The sequence below is a fragment of the Vipera berus genome, assembly GCF_964194415.1.
Source record: "Vipera berus genome assembly, chromosome: 1".
In the NCBI taxonomy this organism is placed as follows: Eukaryota; Metazoa; Chordata; class Lepidosauria; order Squamata; family Viperidae; genus Vipera; species Vipera berus.
Genome location: NC_138202.1, coordinates 18,401,402 through 18,418,891, shown reverse-complemented (window position 1 = coordinate 18,418,891; position 17,490 = coordinate 18,401,402). Strand labels below are relative to the sequence as shown.

At 42.0% G+C, this 17,490-nt stretch overlaps 1 protein-coding gene across 1 annotated transcript; it reads left to right on the top strand.

Annotated features, from left to right (window-relative positions):
- Nucleotides 1–44: 44 nt before the first annotated feature.
- On the top strand, nt 45–17,076 carry TUBGCP2 (tubulin gamma complex component 2). Its single transcript, XM_081312778.1, has 17 exons — nt 45–303; nt 1,584–1,712; nt 2,827–3,015; nt 4,112–4,271; nt 4,582–4,789; nt 6,088–6,287; nt 7,310–7,499; nt 7,762–7,907; nt 10,245–10,425; nt 10,564–10,744; nt 11,654–11,826; nt 12,102–12,230; nt 13,312–13,432; nt 14,312–14,455; nt 15,311–15,439; nt 15,880–16,043; nt 16,339–17,076. The coding sequence occupies exons 1-17, from the start codon at nt 151–153 to the stop codon at nt 16,451–16,453; spliced, it is 2,712 nt and encodes a 903-aa protein (XP_081168904.1). The 5' UTR covers nt 45–150; the 3' UTR covers nt 16,454–17,076.
- The last annotated feature ends 414 nt before the right edge of the window (nt 17,077–17,490 follow it).

The following is a 17,490-nucleotide window of genomic DNA, read 5'->3' as shown; positions in this document are numbered from 1 at the left end:
GGGTCAGGCGGAGGATGGTTGCTGGGAGACCGGAGGGACCGGGCTAGAAAAGGTGGAGCTTTTGCCGCCTTGCCGCTAACGGTATGGCCCTGCCTTGCAGGGTTGTTGTTACTGCCCTGGGGAAGCCCTGAATGCCGCTGTCTATTCATTATGAGCGAGTTTCGGATTCATCACGACGTGAACGAGCTCCTGAGCCTGCTGCGAGTGCGGGGCGGCGGGGAAGGGGCGGAGGTCTACATCGACCTGCTCCAGAAGAACCGCGCCCCTTATCTCACCACCACCGCCTCAGCCCTCGGAGCCAAGGTGGATCGGCCGGGAGAAACGGGGGGGAGGCGGGGAGCAGCCGGAGCCCTTTCGGACCCGGGAAAATCTAATTTGATAGCAAAAGGCTTTTTTTGTACAGGAGGGAATCAAGATATTTTGTAACTAAAAACGCCGCACAATGATCACTGATCGCTGCGAATGTCCACCCGGCTATTCCTCCACAATAATAATATTTAAGGGTCAAACTGTTTTTCCAATCGATTTTAAAAGGGTTAACTGGCCCGGCATAAGCTCTGATGAAATGAAGATAAAGCCCTTCTGGGTGCCAATGACTCATAAGGCTTCCTCTCTCCCTCCCTGCTTCCAGGATTTTCATTTTTTCATTTTATTAAATGAAATAATTTAGCGGAGCTAAGTGGGGAAAAATATACTGCAGGTTTATTTATTTTAGTCGTTTATTTGTTAAATTTATTTGCCACCTATTTGCCGTGGGGTTACTCTGGGCGGCTTTCAGTTATAAGGAAGAAAAAGGTGTGTAAACAGAAGTAAAATAATAGAACAATAAAATAAACAATTACGAAGGAACACCAAAATAAATACACTAATATGATAACCAAAAAGAGGGTAGGGGAGAGGGAGATGGAGTCTTCCATCAATCCAGCAGCCACCTCCAGGTTTATCAAGTTTATCTGTTCACACCTGGCCTAAAAGAGCGGCTGGTCTTCAAAATATGAAGTTGGGTTCATATATATTGGCCTTGCTGACCACCTTTTACCCCAGAGTGACCCAGGTAAATCCAAATTTATAGAGTTAACCCATCAAGTTCAATCCCCTGCTCAGGGTAGGAATCAAAATAATTCACAGAGATGATGATAGCAAGGATGTTTTCACCAAGATAGAGGAAAAATTGGGAAATGTGGTAAGTGATGTTGGTTTCTTTATCTTATGACTTTAACTTTTTGGCTATGCCATTTCTTTTCTTTGCATAATGTTGCTTACCCCAAAGAGGAATAGCCTGGTGGGTATGAATATATAATACAGTCATAGAGGGAACATCTGTAGCAGCTTTTTTCTTGCTACCACAGGATCACAGTTCAGCTACCCAGCAATTCTGCTTCATGCCAGAGGAAACAGACTTTGTTAAGTAGAAAAGCACTCTGGAGGTTTATAAATATATAAGAACAATACTATTATTATTGATGATTTTTTATTTATGTTGGCTGTTTTTGTACACCACCCAAAGTCACACTGCTCAAATTGGGGGGCTATATAATTTAAAATTTAAAAAATAAATAATAACAATAACATGTATTTCCTAGGTTAAAATTGCAGAGTTTTCCCGGACTCCAGAAGATTTCTTAAACAAATATGATGAACTAAAATCGAAGAACACAAGACATCTTGATTCACTTGTGTATTTGCTGTCCAAGCTTACAGAAGACAAAGAGGTAGAAGGTTTACTTTAGAAAGCCCATATAAAAACAATTCTACTTCTTAGTTAGTTGTGTTGAATAGGAGACCAAGCATTAAAAAAGTCAAGATCAAACACAGTTGTGCAGTGGGATGCAGAATGGAGTAGAAAACAAGGAAGAAGGGAATTCTCTTGCATTCTTAAACTAACAGTATTGAACTGAGGAATACAGCAAAGGAAAGTCAAAATCTATGTTAAGTAACATTAATTTTCCAAGGCTGTGTACAGAATAACTTCTGAATGTAATATGGAGGTCTTTTCAATTGGAAATGTCACTGGAGATGATCATAGAATGCAGGGGATAAAAGGGACATTGGAAATTTCCTTTCGAGTCCAAGGTTCCCCAAAGTGGTTAGCATCAACCCTCAAGGGTCAATGGAACTATCCACTGTGGTTATTATTATTTTAGTGCTATTAAGTGGTATTGATTAGATTTCATATAATAAATGTTTGAGGTGTGGATGAACAATCCGAAACTTCATGAGGGAGTCAGTGAGCTGAAGAGATTGGAGACCCCTGATCTAGTGAGACCCCAGTCAGCTGTCCAATCATATACCATAGCTAAGTGACAGTGAACAAGTCTTTATTTACACATCTCTAGAGAAGAAGAATCTACCATCTCTCAAGATAGTCCGTTCCATTGTTCTTTCCATTAGGAACTTTTTCTGAAGTCGAACCAAAATATGCTTCCTTAAAACCCATTTAGATGATATAGGGGATCTTCTGCACAAATGGAATAAATGCCATTCTAAAAAAAAAATAAAGTAGACATCTTATTCAAGGATGCCTCAGAAGCTGAGTAAAGTTATTAACCGGCACTCACCATAAAGCTGGGCAAGAAAGCTTTGTGCTACAGAGTCAAAAACTGACTATTTTAACTATATACATTGTGTACAAAATTCATGTTGCCATACATATTCAAATTCCATAAGAAGTTTCTGGGAATTGCCAGAAGTGCAAGTAGATGCCTAGATATGTTGGTAGCCAGAGGTATTAGTAAATTCAGCAAATAATCAGGAAATCGTACGCATGCCATGTGAAAGACTTTGAAGCATTCATTATTTCTAAATTCTGTTTTTGGGCCATTTTAGACTTTACAATACTTGCAACAGAATGCAAAGGAAAGGGCAGAACTTGCAGCAAATGCAGCAGCCAGTAACAGTGGTAGCAGCAGCCTCACTTTCTCTGTCCCCTCAACAACTTCTAAAATGACTGTTCAAGAACTAGAGGAGTTACGGAAACAGCTGGGTACTGTGACAACTGGCTCCAGCTCACAGCAGGTCTCTGACATTCTTTGTTTATTTGCTATATATAAGCCATGTAATCCAAAGGGCACAGGCACATTATGTATTTTTCTAGTAAGCAATTGTGATTTACTTCTTACTAGAAAACCTTTAGAAAGATTGAAACTTTTGGAGGGGGGGAAGCTTTTTTTCTCTTTTTTTAAAAATAAGATCATTACTTTGGAGAGAAAAATAGCAACTTGTAAGTTTGTTCTCGGACTTAAAAGGTTTTTCACTTTTGCCAATAGATGCTTCTTTCTAAGAAAGTTGTGGAATGCTATTTGAAAGTCAACTGGTTATTGCTAAAAACATCTGGTGGAATTATTTTGGTGTTGGAAGGTGATGTCAGAGATTGCAAATAAAATAATTGCTAAAACCTATCTTTGTAATAGAAACAATGAATAAATTGTGAATGAAGAACATATTCCCTGTCAAAAAACAAAAATTCAATATTATATATTTATCAAAAGTTATAAGGAATCACAGGGAACATACTCTAGTAAATTATTGGTGGGTACTGCAATATGTTATGCATAGGCAATCCCTTGGCAACTTTAGTTACTCAAAATAACCCTGAAATGTTACTTACTTATCTAGTACAGTCAATTGTCCTGGCCATTAACTCATATCTGAACCCAGTTCAATATCTTGATGCTGATTTTTAAAGCCCTGAATCGCTAAATGCCAGACATGAATGGCTCGAGGAATTATTCTTCCCATATAAACTAGCCTGGCACTTCAGGCTAGTACTGAAGTTGTGGGTGCTTAGAGTGGACTAAGCAATGTTATATGTACAACTTTTAAGCTCATTGTGGAATGTGAAGGTAATACAGACTGGATGAAATGAACTGGTTGGGTGGGGTGGAGGGTTAAGAAATGCTTTGTCAATTCAAGTAGAGCTAGATGACATCACTCTCTTTTTATTTTATTTTTATTTTTTTGGCCCTGCAGTTAATCAGTTGCTAAAAATATTTCATCCTGCTGTGACAAAGACCAATTTGTCTCATCTCTTTGTGTGGCAAAAGGCTTCTTTCTTACTAGTTTGGTAGGCATTTCACTCACAGAATGCTCATGTCTCTTTTTTCTTTGGCAGCCTCTTGAACTTGTACGAAAGGCACTCCGAGAAAAGCAGAACAAGAAAAATTCCAGCCAGCCTATCCCGTCATTCCCTTCCTGGGTGTATGAGAGACCAGCTCTTATTGGAGACTTCCTCTCTAGCTCTAGTTTAAGTACAGATACAACTGTGCCAATAGGTGGGTAAAAGTGGTGGATTGTAAGACACCATCTAATCATGAAACACAACACCAATCTATTGTTTGGCTGAAGTCTTTCATTAGCATTTAAACATTCAGCCTGCATGTTAGTAACATCCAGTTCCTGCTTGTGTACCTCAAAGGAACTGGGATGTAAAGTTAGAGATGTTAATTAATGTGTGTACATTATTCAGGGAAGATTCTTTTTGTATCTTAATTGGATGCCTTTATAATAGAAAAACGTGATCCTCCAGAAGCCTGAAGGTATTCCCTTCTCCAAAATAACATATCTCTTTGATTTCCCCATCAGGTACATTACCATTGGCAGCCCAAGAGTCTGCAGTTGTAGAAGACTTGCTGTATGTTTTGATAGGTGTGGATGGCAGATACATCACAGCACAACCCCTTGTTGGTAGAGAGAATCGCACTTTTCTAGTGGATCCCAATCTAGATATGTCAGTTAAGGAACTGGTCACTAGAATCCTCCCTGTCGCTGCAAGTTACTCCATAATATCCAGGTACCAGCAGTTTTCTTGAAATGTCACTAGGGGGGACCAATCTGGGCGTCCCATTTCTTCTATGCCTTCTTGCATGGTTCCGATAAATGAGACCAATTAGAATAGAACTCTGAGGCTTGAGTTTTCCTTTAAGACAGACATGTCAAACACAAGGCCCGGGGGCTGGATCCAGCCCACAAAGTGGTTTCATGTGGCCCGCAAAGCCATCCTGGAAACAGTGAGGGAACGGCCCCCACTGCCTTGGCCCTGGCCCAGAGACCCTCCTTCTGCCAGAGACCCTTAGATCTGTCCCACTCCTGCCCAGGCCCCCATAGGCACCCTTGATGCGAACGACATAGAGCTGGCCACGCCCTCCCAGTACGCCATACGCACTCTAGCCACGCCCACCCAGTAGGCCACGCCCACCCTGGCCATACCCACCCGGCCCCCTGAGGGCAACTGCAATGCTGATGCGGCCCTCAATGAAATTGTGTTTGACACCCCTGCTCTAAGAACATGTTTATTGGATACAAAGTATCAGCACGGTCAAAAGTGAAACCAAGACTAAAAACCCATCCCAAAAGCAACAGTAATACAAAGTTACAGTTTCCACCCCACTGGCTATGCAATCAATTATGTTTCCCAAGAATACTTCCAGGTGGGCTTTCTAACACTAGGATCATCCTCCCCAGCTGAGGGAAACATAAATGACCTTGGTTCCCACAGGACAGAAAACTGTTTAGTCCCGTGGTGGCAAACCTATGGCACGGGTGGCACGCAGAGCCCTCTCTGTGGGCACGTGTGCCATCGCCCCAGTCCTAGGCTTTCAGCTGGGTTTTATAAAACATTTTCACTTTAGACCTCCACCACTGTGTGCAAAACAAAAAAGGTTCAATCAATCAGTCAATTTCAACTTCTTGTGGGGAAAAAAAAGATCTCACAAAGTTGGAATTGATTGATTGAACTTTTTAGTCCCACCCAGTCTGCCATTACCACCGCAGCCATGCCCACCCAATGGGCCACACCCACCCAATGGCCACACCCACCTGGCACCCGACGATACATAAGTGGGTTTTGGGTTGCAGTTTGGGCACTCGGTCTCTAAAAGGTTCGCCATCACTGGTTTAGTCTAATAGAAAACTTCCCATTTCCCCCCCCCCCCAATCTTGTGGCAACTGGAAACAAGGAAAATGGCTTCGGCCAAGTCCGTTGCAAGGTTGACAACTACTCTAGAAAGCCATAGTCCTGTTTCAGTTAGTAAACTAGCCTACTGTTTATTCTTATATTTATTGATTGACAAAAAGCTTGGATTGTTGCAGGTTTGTGGAAGAGAAATCTTCCTTTGAATATGGACAAGTAAATCATGCATTGGCAGCAGCAATGAGGACCCTTGTTAAAGAGTACATGATCCTGATAACCCAACTGGAACATCTCCAGCGCCAAGGACTCCTCTCATTGCAGAAGCTTTGGTTTTATATCCAGCCCACAATGAGGACCATGGAAATCTTGGCTTCTCTTGGTGAGAAATTCTTTTTTTTCTTTGATTTATTGGGGTGATGGGAAATATTTTCTGCTAGACCATCTTTCAGCATTTATCTATCTATGTAAGGGTGGCCAGTTTTTTTAGTAAATCAGATGGAATTTTTTCTGCCCGCATTTCTCTTCTTCAGTTAATTATCTAAAGCAAAATCCTAATTCAATGACTGTTTTTAGTAACTAAAATAATACCTGTTCTTCAAATACAGGGCCCTTCCATTGCGCCTTTACTTCCAAAGAAAAATATTTCAACAAGGGTTAAAATATATATATTGGCTAAAGCCAGAAAGCATACTTAGGTCTGCTAGAGGCCTGAAATTTCAGAACTGGAAGGAATCATGCTTTGACTCCATACTTCAGCCAGGGGGTTAAAACTGCTGGTTTATGAGATTGTGCATTTGTACTCTCTTGTAAGCTGGCTTGAGACTTATCATTCTTATTATAATTTTAGTTATTATAATTAACATGCTTAATTTGAGCTGTTCACTTATAGCTCAATAATCACTTTTACAGGTAATCCTTGACTTACAACCATAATTGAGCCGTGGGAGTATGCGACCATCATAACTGCAGAAACAGGTCATAAGTAGTCTGAGGAAGTCTGCCGTAACTTTAAACAGTCATTAGGCAATTTGTTATAAATCAAGGACAACCTATACATGTACTTCAGTAGCATCAGTTTGACTGTCTTTTATTCTGCTAGTTAAATTATTCCCACTCATTCAAAGATGTTTAAAATTGCATTGTGGCATCTGAGAGTTGTATTTAATGTTTTTCAGCATGCAGCTAATTAAGCTTGGTGAGTCTTTTTGAAATTGTCATGTTTAGTAGATTAGCAGTGTTGCAGTTGAATATTCGTTCAAGTGGACTTTATGCAAAAAGTTCTGTGTGAGCAGCAGATTCTTTCAGCAGATAAAGGATCTTCTGCTGGTGAGTGATGGGTTCAACAAATAACTGCATTTTTTTCACAGTGAGGTTTTTAAAATCGCATCTTTTTTTCCCCAGCTACTTCAATAGACAAGGGCGAATGCATGGGAGGTTCAACCCTCAGCCTACTCCATGACAGAACATTCAATTATACAGGGGACAGCCAAGCTCAGGAGCTGTGCCTTTATTTAACTAAAGCTGCCAGTGTTCCATACTTTGAAATATTGGAGAAATGGATCTACAGAGGCATCATCAACGATCCTTATAGGTACCCTGTGGAATCGTACTCTTTTTTCCTTCTGGATATCATTTGCGGTATTGTTGGGAGGCGAGGTAAAATTCTTTGCACTGATGGAAGTGGTGTGTTAGGGCTGTCAGAGTAACCAGGGTATAACACACTGGAAAAACAAAAATCCTTTTCCACCTTTGTATTCAGATTTCCCCTTTCCCCCTTGTGCCCTCCCCCCCCCCGCCCTTCCCCACTGCTGTTCTTCATCACTCCCAAAGATTCATTTCTTTTAATTGCATAGTGAATTCATGGTGGAGGAACATGAACTCCAAAAGGAAAAGATCCAGGAGGACTATAATGATAAGTACTGGGATCAAAGATACACCATTGTCCAGCAACAGATTCCCTCCTTCCTGCAAAAGGTTGCTGATAAAATACTTAGCACAGGTAAGCATTTAGCTGTCAGTGAACAGGAAAGAAGGCGGGGGCTCCTGAAAAACAATCCTCTAAGCTAAGCTCCTAAAAAATGTGAAACTTGTTTCTCTGGTAACTGAGAGTGAAAAGTTCTTTTTTTAATCATGACAAAGCATGTTGTTCACGGAGCCTGAGAAAGCCATATGGATGGAATCTTGCTGGCCTTGAGAAATCCCTGCAGTTTCCTTGGCAGAGGCTTACAGCTGCCTGCTTTTTAGGGCTAAGAGAGAGTGACCCAAGGTCATTCACTTGGTTTCATGCCTAAGGCTGGACTAAAACTCAGTCCCCCCAGTTTCTGATCTGATCCTTTAACCGCCATACCAAACTGCCTCCCTTAGTACGTATTTTTAAATGTATCTGTGGTGTGCCATGTGTGGATTCACTTCTTTTGGCTCCATCACAAGGCAGAGCAAATTAAGCCTTGCTTGATGTAAAGTTTTTATTCAGTCTATACCCATCTGAGTTATTATCGCTCGGATCCGGACCGGCTTGGACTCTGACTGGGCAGAGTCTGATGTGGAGGAATCAGGCGGTCTTGAGCACGCTATCTGGACTGAGTTCGACCCTGTTTCCCCTGATGATGTGGACAGGATCATGGGGAGACTGAGCTCCACCACCTGTTTGTTGGATCCGTGCCCCTCCTGGCTAGCTTATGCGGCTCGGGAGGGAACACGAGGCTGGTTCCATGCAGTGATAACTGCTTCTTTGAAGGAGGGTGTCTTCCCTGCCGCCTTGAAGGAGGCGGTGGTGAGACCCCTCCTCAAGAAGCCTGCTTTGGACCCGGCTGTTTTAAACAACTATCGTCCAGTCTCCAACCTTCGCTTTCTGGCGAAGGTTGTTGAGAGTGTGGTGGCGCATCAGCTCCCTCTGTTCCTGGAGGAAACTGATTATCTGGACCCGTACCAATCGGGCTTCAGGCCCGGACACAGCACGGAGACGGCATTGGTCGCGCTGGTGAATGATCTCTGGAGGGCTAGGGACAGGGGTTGCTCCTCTGTCCTGGTCCTATTAGATCTCTCAGCGGCTTTCGATACCATCGACCATGGTATCCTGCTGCGGCGTCTCAGGGGGTTGGGAGTGGGAGGCACCGTCCTACGGTGGTTCTCCTCCTACCTCCAGGGCCGCTCGCAGTCGGTGTTGACAGGAGGGCAGAGATCCGCCCCGAGGTCTCTCATTTGTGGAGTCCCTCAGGGGTCGGTTCTCTCGCCCCTCCTGTTCAACATCTACATGAAGCCGCTGGGTGAGATCATTCGTGGTTTTGGGGTGGGGTATCACCAGTACGCTGATGATACCCAACTTTTTCTTTCCACCCCGAACCAACCCAGTGATGCCCTCTCCGTGATGTCCCGGTGCCTGGAGGCGGTCCAGGTCTGGATGGGGAGAAACAGGCTTCGTCTCAATCCCGCCAAGACTGAGTGGCTGTGCATATCGGCGTCTCGGGTTAGCCAAGTTATTCCACCTCTAATGATGGGGGGTGAGGTGTTACCCCCCGTTGATAGGGCTCGCAATTTGGGCGTCCTCCTGGATTCACGGCTCAATTTTGAAGATCACATAGGAGCCGTGACCAGGGGGGCTTTTGCACAGGTTCGCCTGGTGCGCCAGTTGCGTCCCTATCTGGACCGAGACGCCCTACGCACAGTCACTCATGCGCTTGTGACCTCCCGTTTGGACTACTGTAACGCTCTCTACATGGGGCTGCCCTTGAAGACCACTCGGAGGCTTCAACTGGTGCAGAATGCGGCCGCGCGAGTTGTAATGGGGGTTTCCCGATACTCCCATGTAACACCTCTACTCCGCGAGCTGCATTGGCTTCCGGTTGCCCTCCGGGTGAAATTCAAGGTGCTGGTTATCACCTATAAAGCCCTACATGGCCTGGGTCCGGGTTATTTGAGGGAACACCTGCTGCCGGCATCAAACGCCCTTCGCCCAGTGCGCTCCCACAGGGAGGGTCTGCTCAGGGTTCCGCCGGTGAGAGATTGCCGGCGGGTGACACCCAGGGATAGGGCCTTCTCAGTGGGAGCGCCTGCCCTCTGGAACCAGCTGCCAGTAGAGCTGAGGACTGCTCCCGACCTTCGATCATTCCGCCGGGGCCTGAAGACCTGGCTCTTTGAGCTCTCGGGCCCAGGCTGAGGGGAAAATTTTAACTGGGGTTTTAATGTACAGGGTGAATTTAATGCTTTTTAAATTGGTTTTAACTTTTGTATGCTTTGATTTTTAATTCCCTGTAAACCGCCCTGAGTCCTCAGGGAAAGGGCGGTATACAAATGCAAATATTAAATTAAATATTAAATTATTCCCTTCTCCTTTCAGGAAAGTACTTAAATGTGGTCCGGGAGTGTGGCCATGATGTTACTTGCCCAGTGGCAAAGGAGGTCGTTTATACTTTGAAGGAGCGTGAATATGTGGAACAGATAGAGAAGGCCTATAATTATGCCAGCAAAGTCTTGCTTGATTTCCTGATGGATGAAAAGGAGCTTGTGGCCCACTTAAGGTTTGCTTCATTTGTTAATAATCAGAAAGTATGGTTTTTTATACCCTGCTTTGCCTAAGAGAATGATGGTGGAAACATGCTGGCTTTTGGCAGCATTTCTCCTTGAAGAAAATATGTGCTTTTTTTTTTGTTGAGCAGGTCCATCAAACACTACTTTCTTATGGACCAAGGTGACTTTTATGTCCATTTCATGGATTTGACAGAAGAGGAGTTGAAAAAACCTGTGGACGATATCATTCCGACTAGATTGGAAGCTCTTCTAGAATTAGCATTACGTATGAGCACAGCTAACACCGACCCATTTAAAGATGATTTAAAGGTAAATGACTCCCTGCAGCCTGAAATGAAGGCGAGATGTTCTAAAAGCCAGGAAATAAAGACAAGATCGCAGATCCACAGATAAGAGCTGGGAAGTCCGGGTAGTTTTTGTCTTTACCAAGCCAGTAATATAAAATTTTCAGGACAAAAAAAAATCCTGAAACAAGCATAATAATAAGCATTAACAACTTTAGAGAACATTAAGTCACAGCATCTGACATATAAGCCAGGAGGAAGTGAAAGCCTTTTTAACTATGTTCCCAGATACCACAAAAACAAAGGGTCACGTTGATTATCACTATTAATTATTACATTTATATGCTACCCAACTCTCACTTGTCAGTTAATAATTCCATAATAGGGCACTTAAGCTACAAGTTGTATTTCGGGGGTAGAAGAAGAGCCTTGGTGGAGCAGTGGGCTAATGCCTCCTTAAGTAACACCAGCTGCCTGCAATTAGTGCAAGTTCGCATCCCACCAGGCTCAAGGTTGACTCAGCCTTCCATCCTTCCGAGGTAGGTAAAATGAGGACCCAGATTGTTGGGGGCAATTAAGCTGACTTTGTAATAATGCCGCTTGGGATGTGTGTGAAAAGCCCTAATAAGCAGGCATATACATAGAATGAAGGCTACTGCTAAGCTTGTAAGCCGCCCTGAGTCTTCGGAGAAGGGCGGGATATAAATGGAATTAAAATAAAAAATAAAATAAATAAAATTTTTGCCGAAGTTTTCTTTTGCTTAATTAACCTAATTACATAATAATAATAATAATAATAATAATAATAATAATAATAATTAATAATGCCTTATATTTGGCAAAAAAAAGTGCAATTTTTTTCTCCAATATCACATTTGTCAGATTTTTACTTTAGCTTTAAGCTAACCTCATCGCACTTGTGGTTCCTTTCAAGATTGACTTGATGCCACATGATCTCATAACTCAGCTCCTTCGAGTTCTGGCCATTGAGACAAAGCAGGAGAAGGCAATTATCAACGCTGATCCCACGGAGCTCTCTCTCAGTGGCCTCGAAGCATTTTCTTTTGATTACATTGTGAAATGGCCATTGTCTCTCATCATCAACAGGTAAGCCAAGGAAAGGAATTTCTTCCAGGAAGAACCATGTCATTTATACGTTGCCATCCATATACTTTTGTAGCGGTATGATCACTGATTATTTAATAATCTGGGGTCTCAATATAGGAAGTGTTTAGAATGGACTAAAAACTGTCTGCAAGGATTCCTTTACCTTTACCTTATGCCTAGATAGGTTTCCTTCTGAGAAAATGTAATGCTTTTTATTTAGAAATAGACTTAAGCTTTCAGTTCTGTATGTTGCTAACTTTGTGCTTGACTTGTAGAAAAGCCTTAACACGGTACCAGATGCTCTTCAGACACATGTTTTATTGTAAACATGTGGAACGGCAGCTGTGCAACGTCTGGATCAGCAGCAAAACAGCTAAGCAGTGTTCACTACATTCATCAAAATGGTATATGACCCTTCAGTTTTCAGTGGACTAGAAATAGTAGTTCAGCTATTTATGCAAACAGCCTTCTATCTCTGACATCTGGTAATAATATCCTGCCAAGGAATATTTCCCCACCTGGAAATTCTTGGCCTCCATCAGGCCCTCCATTTACGGTGATACAGGGGGAATCTTAGTGCTTTCTGAATAAATTTTTTTTGCCATTCTAAAACTGAAGGAAGTAAAAAAAAATTGAAAAGCAGGTAGAGATGTCATTTATGTTAATAGTTTCCAGCTTTCACCCCACTCCACCTTTCCTCCAGTGAAATGTTTTGATCAAAAGCTAAACATTAAGTATGTTTGAAAGGTAAATAAATTTGAAGCTGCAGTTGCTTCATAGAAAACTGCTTTGCAATGAATTAAGTTGTTAGTACTTCAGTATTATCTTCAGTGATAGGGGTGACTTTTCTGGATTTGTGCCATTTCTTTCTCAGCACTTGTTAACTAGGTCATGGACTCACAACCCATCTGCTTGCAAAGCATAGCAGTAACTACTCTGAGGCTGTGTTTGCATGACACATTGTCAGGGATGTCAAACTTGCAACGTCACGTGATGTGTCGCGATGTATCGCAGCTTTTTTGCTGCGGTTTTACTATGATGCATCCAGCCCGCGGGCCAGCAGTTTATATATTTATATATTTATATATTTATTAAATTTTTATACCGCCCTTCTCCCGAAGGACTCACCCCTGCACCCCTGCATTAAGTCATATGAACAGTTCATGAGAGTATTCACTTTTTGCCCTTATACCAACCTATGTGGTTCATTAACTACAATTGAAGGCTTACCTGAAGCATAATATATCCCTTCAAGTGAATTGTTTGTTGTTTAGATTTGTAAAAACTAAAATGGAAACCTACAACAAGCGTTGATTCTAAATTCTGATTTCTGTAAATAACAGCCTCTCCAAATTCAGAGGCATATTACCTCTCAGTGGCAAGCTTGGACTTCCTATACTCTCTCTTGAGTTTGTTGTCTCCTTATAGCTTCATCAACTCTAATTAGTGAACTCTTCCTTGGGTTCACTGCTCCTCTCTTTTTAGGTTTGCAGGTGCTTTTACTCTGCGTCAGCGGATGCTCAATTTTGTGCAGAATATCCAATACTATATGATGTTTGAAGTGATGGAACCCACATGGCATATTTTGGAGAAGAACCTGAAGTTGGTTAGTCTGGATCGAACTATATTATAGCTGGAATAACTAAAGAGTGAATTGTGCTGGAGAGTCAAAATTATAGGAGCCAGTAGGTTTCTGCCATCTATTCTACTTGCCTATTAGCAAAGCTGTACAGGACTTATACTGGGGGTGGGTGGGAAATCCCACCACTAGGGCTCTTGAAAGACTGCAGAATGTGTTCTATATTGAGCAGGCTTCCTGGATGAAGTTTTTGGTAAACTATAGCAACTGAGCAATTGGATAAACATCCAAGTACAACGTTAAAACAAATTTTAACAATTCTTCAAAACCAGATGCTTCTGAAATACATGTAGCTATCTAGACAGAGCAAAGATTACCAATCCTATCTTGAGCAGTTTGGTTTAAATCTTTGGGAGTATGGATGTTTCCAGGCTATATCATTGCTACAGTTTGGCTAGCTTCACATAGCATGCTTTAGCCAGGCTCATTTGATTAATTTTAATGTTGGTTACTTTGTGCCTTGGCTTTATTCAGTCTCCAGCTCACTTGGTTGGTTTGCGATTGATTACATTACGTGAACCTTGAAAACTCAGTTAATTCCCAGATTGAGTGTTGAGCAAATTGAGGATTTAGAGCAAACCAATTCTGTATTCCTGCAGAAAACATAGCTTGAACTGATAGCTGGGAAACGTTAGGGAGAAAATTCCAAAGGGTAGGAGTTGCTTTAAGAAGCTGTAGGCTGTTTGAAGAAAAATATTTAAATTGAGATTGGCAACCACTTCTGTGAGACAAACTAGTTGGATTCTGTTCTGCAGAGTATCAAACAGGATAACACTGAGTGACGTCTAACTTCTCTTCCATGATTGCAGGTAGGGTTGGTTGATGTTATTATATCTCCTTCAATAGGCCTCCAATATTGATGATGTCTTGAGCCACCACACAAGCTTCTTGGATAATTGCTTGAAGGATTGCATGCTTACCAACCCAGAGTTACTGAAGATTTTTTCCAAGCTGATGTCTGTGTGTGTCATGTTCACCAATTGCATGCAGGTAGGACCCACATAGCTATAAGTCTTATTCTAGATTTGTTGAGAAGGGCCACGTACTGGACTATATAGGACTTCAAAGGCAATATATGTATGCTTTTGAACATGAACATTAACACCTGTTGGCAGTACTTTAAAACACCTGTCTGTAGTACTGCTTTTCCCAGGGTTGCACAGTTGTCTGAAGAAGAGATGCAGCTTTTTTATTTGTTTACAAGATTTGTCAATTGCTTCAATTGTACCAACTCCTGGCAGCATACCACAAAATAAAAATCAAGTAAAATTTTTAGCTGCATGGCTGCTGCTGGCCAGCCATGAAATCTGGGAGGCCGTGCATACCACCCAACCACATGTCAATAATGCAAATTAAGTTTAGAAAATTGTCCTTTGCTATGTCTTAAATACAATCTTTAAAGCAACGCTGCTTTAAAGGTAGGCAGTATGCAAATAGGCACTAAGTTCATGCTCTCACATGCTCTGGAACATCGGTCCCCAAACTTTGCGTCTTGGCGGCCCAGTTTGGGGGAGAAAGAGGGGAACCGGGCCATACAAGGGGGCCAGCGTGTGCGTAGCTCGACTCACATGAGTAGTGGGCCGGCACGCACGCACACACATGCTCATGTAGCTTGACTTCAAGCTGAGCTATGCATGCGCGCCGGTCCACCATTCACGTGAGTTGAGCTGCACACGTGCATACCGACCACTCGCACAGCCCAGTTGCAAATAGGCCACAAGCCTGGTAGCGAGCTGTAGCCCGAGGTTGGGGACCCCTGCTCTAGAATATGGAAAATTTTGTAGAAGCCTAATACATTTGCCTTTGGAATATTCCATCCTTCCTACTTTTCTTTCTGCTTGTCAGAGATTTTCCCACAGCATGAAGCTAGATAATGAAATGGACCGGCTCACTGTAGAGCATGGGACCATGAGAGGCCCACCTACTAAACAGGAACGAATAGAGGAATCCACAAAAAAGCAGCTTGCTAACAAGGTAAGGGGTGGGATCCACGCTCTTCCCACTTTCTCCCTTACTCATGAATTTCTAAAAAAAGCACTTGAAAACGTTAGGCCATTGTATTTACACATACAACTAAATCATGTGGTATGTTTCATTTTGGATTATGTGATATGAACAGTTAACAAATTATTGTTTATGGCTTAAAGTGAATCAGCCACAATGTTCCATATATTTTGAAAAAAAAATACCATGTAGAAATGTACAGAACCTTTTCTCTTAATGTTGTACAACCATACAAGTAGAGATTCTCAGTAGAGTTTTGGCCTTTTGGTTGTTTTAAAAAAAAATCAGTTTGCTATGAAATGTAGAGGAAACAACATAGATTTGCAGGAGTCTTCCCCTTTCAGTTTCAACCTTTTGGGAATAAGAAAAAGAAATGACGCTTCATGTCCTGTATTTTGCTTTTTTTTCAGTTTTTAGCAGAGCAGGCAGATTCCTTGCATGTAAGTTCTGGCTTTGAGGCAACAATAAACAAGTTTGACAGCAATTTCTCTGCACATCTCCTGGACCTCCTGGACAAACTGAGCATTTACAGTACCAATGACTGTGAGCACAGCATGATCAATATCATCTACAGGTGAGCAGAAATTTTTTCCCCGGAAAAAAAAAATTCCTCTTCCTCAACCATCTCTTATCGAGTGTATAAAACTGTAGAAAGCAAATGTTATCAACGGCTATGCTGATAGTGTATGTATACTCACTTCAGGATCAGACTCAGTATGGCTTTCCATTCCAGTTGCTGGGGAACATTTTTTGCCCTTCACATCCTATTTGCAGCCTCAGGTGTGGCAGTGGGGAGGTAGAAGCTGGGCTAGATGGACTTTTGGGCTAAGAGAGCTCTTTCCCACATAAACCCACCCTTTCTTTTCCAGACTGGACTTCAACGGCTTCTACACAGAACGACTGGAGCATATGTCTGCAGAAAGGAGCCAGAAGACTGTATTGCATGTGGCCCCTCCTCCCAGGGTTGCTGTCACCACTCAGTGAAAGGCCTTGTCTTTATGATAAAGTCATTTTCTCAAAAGTGAGAAGAGCTGGGGGCTGCGTTGGGAACGACATGGTTTCATCAACGCTTATGCCGTGCAAAAATTGTGAACAGCGGTGGAAGCATAAAATACAGACTCTAGCAACAACAGTGTATATAAAGGATCGTGACTTTGAATGCTTCTATATTTTTAAATCCAAGCATTTGAATTCTAGATTCCCTGTATTATAGGTGAAAAATAGTGTTTCTAAGGAGCATCTTTGATCTTTAAAAATGTACTTTTATATGTTCGTGTTTAAACTCTGGCTAACTAATGACTGCTCAGTTCAGTCAAAATTAGTGTTTCTAAGGAGCATCTTTGATCTTTAAAAATGTACTTTTATATGTTCGTGTTTAAGTCCTGGCTAACTAATGACTGCTCAATTCAGTCAAGGAATAGGATTGTGCCATTTATTTTGAGAAGATATTAACAATTTGAAGTAGAGTCAATATTATTACATGAACTTTCATGGACACTGTTCACTGCTACCGGCCAAGTTATGTTAGTATTTGCACTTTTGTCGAGAGCTTAACTATCTCCTGTTGTGTGCACTCCATTTAGATAAAGCTTCATTAAATTTGATCAATTTCGTCTGGGTTGTATAAGCTTTCTAAAATTAACCCAACCCAACATCAGGTCCTCAAGTCTTGTTTATTTGCACATGCATGGGAAAATCAATGAACAAGAGTGGTCAACTGATGTAATTGTGTGCATTGGGAATAATAGCAGAGGAAGCAGGAGTTTAAATCTATTAGGTGCACTGGGAACCATTGTTAGAACATAGCACTAATGACACTAAAAGATTTTCAAGCAAAATCATTTTGAAGTCTTGAACTTCCCATTGACAGATACCAGAGGAATTTGGTGGGGAATCAAGTTGGACAGGTTGAATGTGGAAAAAAAAGACTGCCAGAAACAAAGGAATAAAAAGAAAGCAAATTGGATATCAAAACAAATACAGAAACAAAGAAGAGAGGAGGAACTTTACAATTTCAAAGA

Coding starts and splice junctions, on each gene's coding strand:
- TUBGCP2 (XM_081312778.1), top strand. CDS start 151: ATGAGCGAGTTTCGGATTCATCACGACGTGAACGAGCTCCTGAGCCTG. Junction 304..1,583: donor CCTCAGCCCTCGGAGCCAAG/GTGGATCGGCCG, acceptor TGTATTTCCTAG/GTTAAAATTGCAGAGTTTTC. Junction 7,908..10,244: donor TGATAAAATACTTAGCACAG/GTAAGCATTTAG, acceptor TTCTCCTTTCAG/GAAAGTACTTAAATGTGGTC.